Source organism: Lactuca sativa, chromosome 1 (genome assembly GCF_002870075.4).
Source record: "Lactuca sativa cultivar Salinas chromosome 1, Lsat_Salinas_v11, whole genome shotgun sequence".
Classification (NCBI taxonomy): Eukaryota; Viridiplantae; Streptophyta; class Magnoliopsida; order Asterales; family Asteraceae; genus Lactuca; species Lactuca sativa.
In genome coordinates, this window is record NC_056623.2 from 111896128 (window position 1) to 111906587 (window position 10460).

The 10460-nt window shown below is 40.1% G+C and overlaps 1 protein-coding gene across 1 annotated transcript; it reads right to left on the reverse strand.

Moving 5' to 3' along the window:
• Window positions 1-573: 573 nt before the first annotated feature.
• On the reverse strand, window positions 574-1197 carry LOC111921448 (uncharacterized). The gene has a single exon (XM_023917031.1). The coding sequence runs from the start codon at window positions 1195-1197 to the stop codon at window positions 574-576; it is 624 nt and encodes a 207-aa protein (XP_023772799.1).
• Between the last annotated feature and the right edge of the window lie 9263 nt (window positions 1198-10460).

Consider the following 10460-nt stretch of genomic DNA (forward strand, 5'->3'; position numbering starts at 1 on the left):
TTGAAGAAGTCGAACCCGGACCTTGAGAAATATTATTATGTTGCCGGTAGGCTAAACTTTGGCTGTTGGGCCGAAATTGCATGGAAATGGGCTGCCCAAAAAGGGCAGCATGTTGTTGGACCAATAGGTATGCAGTGTTGGGCTGTTGAGCAGAAAAATGGGTTGACAGCTATGCTTGTTGGGCCATGTTAGCTTGCTTGTGTGCAGGAAAAGTGCTGGTAGCAGCATATGGCGATTGAGGCTGTCCATTTGAGGGCATCACATATCCCCAAGGAGAGCTAGGACCACCATTTTGACCCTAAAAAAATATTGTTGCTAATGTGGAGATGTTGACCAGTAGTGCTTGGATGGGACCCCATTATACCTGCAAATTGAAAATTTTGTCTTGGAGAAGTGCCTACAAATTGGTTTGCACTAGTAGAATTACTAGAATTTCCCCCTCCTTTAGAATAAACCCGATTATTATTTTGATTTTTATTCCATTTATTTTTTGATTTTCCGGATTGTTGTGAAACGGAATAAAGAGCAGTTGTTGTGATGTTTGTCGGGGCTTGCATCATGTCGTGGTTGTCTTCATGATTTTTCATGGAGTAGAAGCATATTTTTGGCTTCTAAAAAAGATGGGAACGGTTTAGTATTCATGACAACATCGATAATACTTTGGTAGGAGGGCGGTAGACCACGAAGAATTTGCATAACAAGCTCCACTTCAGATATATCGAAGTCAACATCATGTATAGCATCAGCAAAGTGTTTGAGATTGTGGCAGTAATCGTGAATAGAGGATGCGCCTTTCTTGGTGTTACGAAACTGTTCTTGTAGTTGCAACATCCGAGGCATTTTATTATTGAGAAAGAATTCCTGGAGGTTATCCCATAAGTTCTTTGCAGTGCATTTATCAGTAGTAATAACCTGCAACACAATGGGATCACAAGTCGAGTAGAACCATGATTTCACACGAGAATCAATTGAGTGCCAGTCTTCATCATCGTCACCTGTTGGTTTAGATTTTCCAGTAATGTGTCCAAGAACCTTGGCGCCTTGACAAATGTCTTTAAATATACGACACCACAATTTATATTTAGAGTCATCAGAAGTCAATATGAAACTAAACTGGTTATAGACATTTGTTACAGCATATACCAACTGTTGAGCGGTAGGGGCTGTGGTGGAAGAACCGGCTGGAGTGGTACTCATTGTAAATCCGGAAAAGCAAAGAAATAAGATAGAAGTAAAAACACGTAAAAATAAACAGGAGACTTACCGCAAGAAGATGAGTTGTAGTAGAACCACTTGTACGACACCAACAAGGAAGAAAGTAGGCAGCGGAAAGACAGGTAAGCGAGAACACGTTGTAGGAGTAGGTGGTATCGATGGGGATTATTGGACAGAAATTGCAGCGGGACACACGTGAGAGAAGCGTTAGATCGTGTAGGGCAAACAAAGATGTTGAGTGGGAAGAAAAAAAATCGTGCGTATGCTAGACGCCAATCCAAACCTTGCTCAATACCATGTTTGTGTGGAAAGTGTCCCTTAGGGTTTGCATTGTATTCCATAGTATAAATAATACAGCGTATGAGATAATTACATAAAGGACCCTTATCTATACAATATATACGATACCTACACTAAACATGAAAATAAATAATACAATTAACACTTGTATTGTTGGCTAAAATGCATGGGATCCATAAAGTTGGCAACTTTATGGATCATGGTGGTATCTTAAGTCTTATAAGTTTCAGATATGGATTTTGGTCATGGTTTTGGACTCCAAGTTTGAGTCTTGGACCTTTTTCCTTCATTTTGACCTAAGTAGGTGTTTAAGTCATGTATTGGACATATGTGATTGAAAAGCTTCGATTTTTCGATTCCTTGGAGTCAAGGAAAACCTTCTAGACTGTCCCATGTTAAAGCTTAATGGATTAGGAGCTTAATGCTTAGTTTTGGTCAGATATGGACTCACGACGTGAGAGCGTGTTCAACGAAGTTTCTGGGCCAAAGTCACGACCTCACGACGTGAGCATAAGATGCTCACGATGTGAGAAACACCTATACAAGTTCTGGACTCTTTAATTGTTGACTAGCTTCGTATTGGACTTATCCTTTGGTTTTGACTCGTAATGGACTAAGGATTTTAGAGTAATGGACTTATGTTTGGGCTTGCCCTAATGGGCCTTGGATGATGAATTGGGCCTTAGTGGGCCCAATATAGTTAGGCCTTAATTATGCCCAATGGGCTTGGACCTTTGGGCCATCGGAAAATCATTGGTTAAGAAAAGTAAATGGGCTTCAAGGAAAGGCCCATGTAAGGGTTTGGGCCCAATTTGGAAAATTAGGCCATTGATGGGTTTTATTGATTTGATAGTTTTGGGCCTTGGTTGTGAATCTTGTTGGGCTAGGGGTTAACCGGTCATTTCAACCCAAGTATGGATTATGGATCATGGTTTAGGACCCAATTGCTAATTAGGTGATATTTTGGTATTGATAGCTCGAGGAGTTGCCAGGACAGCAGCTAAGGATTTCTTGCGGTGGACTTCAGCAGTGTGAGGTGAGTTACATTCCCTGTATAAGTGGGTCGAATGCACCAATGTCGGCGCACTAGTATTTGTTTATATTATAGATGATTGCCTTTGTGATAATTGTCTGGTATGCCACTATTTGTTATGATTTATGTGCTTATTGCTATGTTATTATGTGTAACGACGTAAATCTTCAAACAAGCCAAAATTTTCAATTTAAAAACACATTTATCTCAATTATAAAATCACAAAATGTCACAATGTCAAAATCATTAAATCTCATATCCAAAAACTGTATATATCAAAACTTTAGGATCCTCTCAATATAACCCTATCTCCAATGTGTGTACAATCAAGTTGGCGCCTTCCCGTGATCCTGAGAAGTACCTGAAACACATAACACATAACACGGTAAGCACAAATCTTAGTGAGTTCCCCAAAATACCACATACATCACATTAGCCAATCGAGGCTATAACTTTGTAAGACCCTCCGGTCTATGTGTCTCAGTGGGACCCTCCAGTCCTATGGCTCGTTGGACCCTCTGATCCGGTCTAGGTAACACCTAACATAGCATATATATCACACAGACAAAATGCATAACTCAAGTAAGCACATAAGACCCTTTGGTCACACATAAATACCACTCAAGGTAAACTATAGTGAGGACACTCACCTCGACAGCAATCAATCATCCTTGCACTCAAATCTCGAACTAGCCACCGCCTAACAGATAGGGTGATCATCTTAATAAATACTTGATTCTCGACTCCAAGTAAACTAAAGGTAATTCTTCCACTTTCTAACACTTGAGGTGGGTAAAAGACCATCTTACCCCTCCATGGTCTCCATTACTCGTGTTTGACCAAACCCTAAAGTCAACAGAAGTCAACTCGAGTCAACAGTCCATGTTTGACCCGACTCGCCGAGTGCACCTTTGTGACTCGTCGAGTCCACTCGTTTTCCTCAGAAGCCTCATGAAAACCGACTCAACTCATCGAGTTGACCCGTCAACTCGTCAAGTTACAGCATGCTCAGACTCATTGGGATAAACCCTAACCGACTCGTCGAGTCGGCTCATCGACTCGTCGAGTCCCATTAGTCAAAATTCTCATTCAGACGATTTAAGGCAGAAGTGCAACTCCATACTCTGGATCTGACCTCCTAAAGCTCGAATACCACATAAAGTTTGCAACTTTATGCTCATGCACGGCATATCGGCTCAATAATGCCAATACAAGCTCTTACATGGGTTTAATGCTCAAAAGTTTGCCTCTAGCTCCATAAAGCTTGGGTCTTTGGGCTCACAAGACCTCCTACAGTCCAGATCTGAGGTTTCAACCTCAAGATATGCTCAAGGGACTTAATAACACAAGGTGGATGGGAGAAAACCCTAAAAGCTCTCCCAAACCAAGATCTACACAAAGAATGATCAATTTAGCATCTTTTTACCTCCAACAGAAGCTAACCACTGAAAAATCTCTGGATCCAAACGTCCGTTTGTAGTCTAAGCAAAGAACACCCAAATGGACCATTCCTCTCTCACAATGGATGGAACTGATCTAGGGTTTCTCACAAGGCTCTCTGGAGATAAGGGGCGGAAATGAGGAAATAAGTTCTTTTAAATAGGCCCTAATACCGGAGATTTAGGGTTTCATCACACAACACCAACTCGGCGAGTCGGCAGGCTGACTCGTCGAGTCGGTTCATTAATCCATGTGGCCAACTCGACCCTACTCGATGAGTTAAGGCACCAACCCGTTAAGTCACCTAGTTAATACATATACATATATCATTCTCCAAAAATCAGGATGTTACGATTCTCCCCCCACTCTAATTAGATTTCTCCCTCGAAATCGCTCCGTAACAACACAAGGATCGACCCAACGACCCGTGAAGCACCACCAAAAGAATCTCATACCGTAAAACTAATTCCTTCCAAAGACACTTGAACCTAACAGGAACTCTCAATCCTAAAAGAAACGGACCCCTCTGCTGCTGCGATTCTCATTCTGGATCTCCAGAATCTGCAAACTCTAGTGGTATGTCTCCCTATCAAACCATCCTCGCCAAATATCTTCATGTTATTCGCTCCTCAAATAACAGACCCTGATAACTCAGTGCCCCTCTGATTCTCTCGTTGCGACTGATAAAAACAAGCCAAAACTCAAAAATTGCCTACCGATCACTCATACCCGACATTCTAAACGATCCATATCATACTCCAAGGACCGAAAGGGTTAAATTACACCAGAGACCCATCCATTATACTGCAATCAAAACCCCTCTAAACAATGAACTCTCAACACCTTGTCCTCAAACATAAGAAAAAAGATCATGCTTGCCCAGAAGTATCCTCTGACATCTATCAATCATAAGCCCCAACTCCCTTCTCAAATATCCCTTTCAACACTGAGCACCAGGTCAACTCTCGACCCAAAAGTTAAACCTCCAAAGGTTATCCGTAGCATGCCCCAAAATGTCTCAATGACTTCCTTCTCACAACAACTATCTCGGCCCATTGTAACACACTAGTCATGAAGTTCGCTTTACCCCAAGCGAATATTACAACCCCAACTGAAATCATCTCACCCTCGACCTCTGTCACCTACTCTCACACCCCAAAACCGGAATAGCGGAAACATTCAGGGGTGGAGGACGTCATATGTAGTATCACAACAATTGAATAATAGTAATCAAAGCAACAACATTATTTAATACATATGTAAAAGTGTTTACATTGAGTTCAAAACATTACATGCTATTATAGTATAATAATATCAAAAGATAAGACGAGAAACTACTGCTCCATCTTCACGAACTCCGGGTGGCTACTTGTCTTAATATATTCCTGAGAATACAAGTATTTTGAAAGCGAGTATCAGCTACAATGATGGTGAGTGCATAAGATTTAGTTTAAAGTAAGAAACTTCTTTGACAATTGAATAAGTTTGAAAGATTGACAAGAAAACCCTATGTTTCCTCAAAGTAAAGTAATACTGAAACAATTTCCTCTATAATCATTTAGTTTAAACTAATTGCATATAATCAATCTAAGACGAATAGTCGGTTGTTTGATTCGGTCGTACCCCCACATCCAAACAAGGAAAAGGAAACTAAAACTGGGTTCACACAATCTCCAATCTATCTAGTCTTCATTATATATAATCTTTCATATAAGCTGAAGGATTATAGTTATAATTAAAAGTAATCTATGTTATACTGATTATGACTAAGAGATGAGTTAATATCCATGAAAACTTAGCTTATACACATTATGATATAATCAAGATTGGTTGGATAATAAATTGTGGGGTTCTACCCTAGTTTCACATCCAAACAAGGAAATGAAGCTAAGTTAGAAATCTCACATTCTATTGTCTACCAGATCTTCGTTATATATAACTCGGGGATGTAATAGCGAGGAAATCATAATAATAACCTTCTTACGAATCCTTTATAATGAACTAGAATGCCTAATAAATATTACTAGAATACCTAGCAAATGTTACCATTGAACCTAGGAAAACCCATATTCCCTAACTGTTATCGAACTGTGGTTTTATCTCCGAAAACCGTTATACTGAAGGTTGGCGTACTGGGTTATGGAATAGTTAGCTTGTAATTCTCCAAAAGTACGACTTAACGAATGTATAAATATACTATGGAATAGTATACTTAGTTTTATATCTCATAAAACCATTCTTGTGTTGGATATTATGCTATTAAAATAGCAAGTTCAGTCTCAGTTCATAATATAATAAATATACTATGAAAAGACTATAGTACGATCATTATGTTCCTCTGAATAGTACTCTGAATACTCTTTGAAAACACTGTCTTGTAATTCACTTAGTACATACATATTATACATAATCATAAACAAGCGGATAGTTGATTGTGCGATCCAGTCGTACCCCCACATCCAAACAAGGAAAAGGAAAGCAACACATAGCTCACACATTCAACCGTCTATCAGTTTCTCATTGTACATAAGTTAGTGTATATACTAAGCAATCACAAAAACTACTACCTATGTTCTTGTTATGTTTGGGTGTTGGTACTATGCACGCGTACCCACCTATAAGTGGTGTCGTGGTACTATGCTCGCATACCCATATTAACTGAAGGTACAGTATCGTGCCCGGGTACCCCTTTTATACGTATGGTACAATGAAAGATGTACCTTTTTGAGTTCGTTATATTTAGTTCGTATTATTGTTCATACTTTCTGAATAGATAAGACTAACAAGTATTAGATCTCTATGTATTGCTATGACTTCAAAGAACTACCAAGTGATAAGTATGGATCTACCAAGTAATGAGCATTGACTCTCTACTATACTCCCTATAGTTTACTAGTAAGTTCTTTGTAACTTACTGAATGAACTGAACTGAACTGAACTGAAAGAATACCATTGCTACCCAAGGTATTAAACTGACTTCTAGTACTTTTATATCTACATACATATACATAATATACAATTAATATTTAAACGACATTCGGACAAACAACCTTACTCTAAGCCCACATCCAAACAAGGAAAAGGAAATAAAGCCAGTAGTCAGTCCTAAGTCCTTTAAACACTAATTATATAACTATATCTACATAGACATCAATTATACACAATATAAGTTAAAAGATTTTATAAAACATTTAAAAGCATTTTGATGTATTTAAAAGAGTTTATTTATATTTAAAAACATTTTGATGACTTGATGTTATTTACAACATTTAAAGAGTTTTATTTATAATAAACAGAATTTCTTGTGTTTAGACTAGTATTCCCCCCCCCCCCTTAAAACAGTAAAAAGTGATAAAATGTAGGGGTATGAACTCACCTTATGATTGGTGATCCAATTGATCCCAGTAAGGATGAGAAGTTCCACGAATGAAGTTCTGAAACACGAATGAGTCCTAATGGCATATATTGGTACATATATGTATATAATTAGTGTATAATACAACTAATTATAAAAGAAATAACCTAAGGGACTAAGGAATATTTGACATGAAGTGTTGAATCACATGTGATTCATTAAGGTAAAGTGAAATTGCACTAAAGGGTGTTTACGGCCAAGGGAGTTTATGGCCGTAAACTCGTGGCCAACCATACAAAAGTGTGTGTTTTAAGATCCTACAACATCCCTTATGGGTTCAAGCCCTAGGGCTTTCTTATTGGAAGAGTTTAAGGTGCAAACATGCATCAATATGGAGTTTACGGCCAATGGAGATATTGGGCCGTAAACTCATGATCTTCATGGGGAAACGCATGTTTCAATGGTGTGATTCAAGGCCTCTTAGTAGATATGAAGTATAATGAAGGAATACTTACAATATGGAGGCTTGAAATGGGCGATTTTGGCCAAGAACACTAGTGTGTGTTCTTGGTGTTTCTTGAAGATCTAAGAAAACATGATTTTCATGGATGAAATCAAAGAGTGTAACTAGGAGATGAAGTGTAACAATAAACTAAAGGATGAACACTTACACTTTTGAAGATCTAAGATGAATTGTTGGATGATACTTGAGAGAGAGAATGGAAGAAAATCGGCCAAGGAAGGAAAGAATGGAAGAAATGTCCAAGACTTTTATATATAGGGGTGAGTTTACGGTCCACTTGGAGTTTGCGACCGTAAACTCTAAGTGTTGTGGCCGTGAACTCATGGTGGTGATGGTTAAGGCTTGTATGTTGTTCAGTGGCTCAAGTAGGTACTTCCTAACACTCATTCCTTGAGTGTATTGGGCTCCAAACACTCAAACAAACTCTAAACAGTGCTAAAAGATAGCAGGAGTGAGTCTGACTTTGATTGAATTGAACGAATTTTAAGGAAAAAAATTTCAGGTTGTCACACCTACTACTCATTAGTTCCATACGTCTCGCGGTCTTTCCCACACAGACAAAGTGACCCACAGCGGTCTAAGTCATCAGTTGACACACAATACTCTTAACAATGGAACCCATCTGCGAATCTGGAACCTCATCTCGCCTACTCAATACACGAATTTTCCCAAATTCAACTCGAAAGTCTGATTTCACAGCAGAATTGGAACCACTCATATCCAATATGATACTTAACTCATGACCCAAGATTCACGAATTTATGCACATACCGTCTCTTCAATTCTTTCCGATTACGATACTCCCTTCTCAACCCGGGATATATCAATTCTCGACCGTCATGGAGACCCCAGTCTCGCCCTTGGTTCGGCCATCAGGCCCTCACGGACTCCTCTGGTAACGCTACCCAGGCCTAAGAACCGCTCTGTGTCACACTCTAACTAGTAAGGTTGCAGCTCCCTGCAGTCTTACGATACTCTCTCCCTCTGGCTCATGTATGTTACGGTTCCCCGTAATCATACGATACTCTCTATGACTCATGTATGTTACGGCTCCCCGTAATCATATGACTCGTTCTCTATCTCATGTAGGCTACAGCTCCCCGCAATATCATAACACTCTCCCGTTATCCAGTGAATACTACGGCTCCCCGAAGTATTGCATCATTCACCCACTATCCAGTGAATACTACGGCTCCCCGCAGTATCACATCATTCTCCCGCTATCCAGTGAATACTACGGCTCCCCATAGTATCACGATACCATCTCCCACAAACTCATGGATGCTACGGCTAACCCCGTAGCCTTACAACACTCTCTAGCTCACTAACTCACCATGGGCTTACTTCATGGCTTCTCCTTATAATCCCAAGCGATTACTCCCATCTGGATCCACTTGCTCTCTTATCACCCCAATGTCTCATCATTAAGTCATCACTACCCTAAGTTCACCAACTCATGATTCGTAGCTCAACATAGATAGGTGCTTACACCCACTTAGCTTATGCACGACCACTCCTGATGAAAGTTCTCGTAGGCAATGCATTAGTCTCCACACAGATACACCCTTATACAGTCCCATTCCAGCGACAATTAACTGATGGGTTCCCATTGGAACAAAAGTAACTCGGGTACCTTGGTACACCATCACAGCATCTCACGATGTCTTGCCCCAATCACTGCTTCCACTTACGCAATTCGAAACCTTGAATTATTCCCATTTCACAATTGAAACATGGAGGAATCACCAATGACTGAGAACACACTGACAAAAACCCAAAGCTCTACCCTCTACTGATCGCCATCCATACAAAGCTACTCATACCGACTCGGAAATTGGTTGACAAATAAATTGATGCCTCTCTTGGAGCATAGATCACAATCTATACCTATACCCACAAATCTCAGCAACTGAACCTTGAACTTAGCGACCCAACCGCCTCGAACACGATACTTGCAAACCCGAAAAATCCCTAGCAACAATAAGTTCTCTGACCAACGCCCCCTGCCATGGATTCACTCATCTTTTCTTAAGCGCATACTCATACATCATCCCGCCTTGCACCTCTCCTCATCCACCAATAAACCTGGTCTCATGTATTCGTATCGCAGGTCACTATATCTAGCCCTCTAACCGCTCTTGAACAAGTCTCTGATACTCTCAATAAAATACGCGGTTCTCCCCCACTCAGGGCTCGAACAATCACCATTTGGCACACCAACAATCTATTCCACAGACTGTTCCACCAGGTATATCACACTTACTCTTGGAAAGTACCCCATAACACTCAATGATCTTCCCGATAGAGACAAAGCAACTCCAAACATCGCGAATCTCGGATAAATTCCTCAAAAAACTTCCCAACTTGTCATCCAAAATCTCACACTGATACACAACCAGACATCTCAACTGTCTCGTAGTAGCCATGACTCATAGTCTGAAAATGATGAACTATCACACTCCTCATCTTCGACTCCCCGAATAATGTCCCATCATGAGAATTATCATGAGAGCAGAGACCTCCCCCCACACTCGATATCCATCATATAAAATGAGAGCACCGCCCCAAAATACTCCTCTTGATCACCTGACACT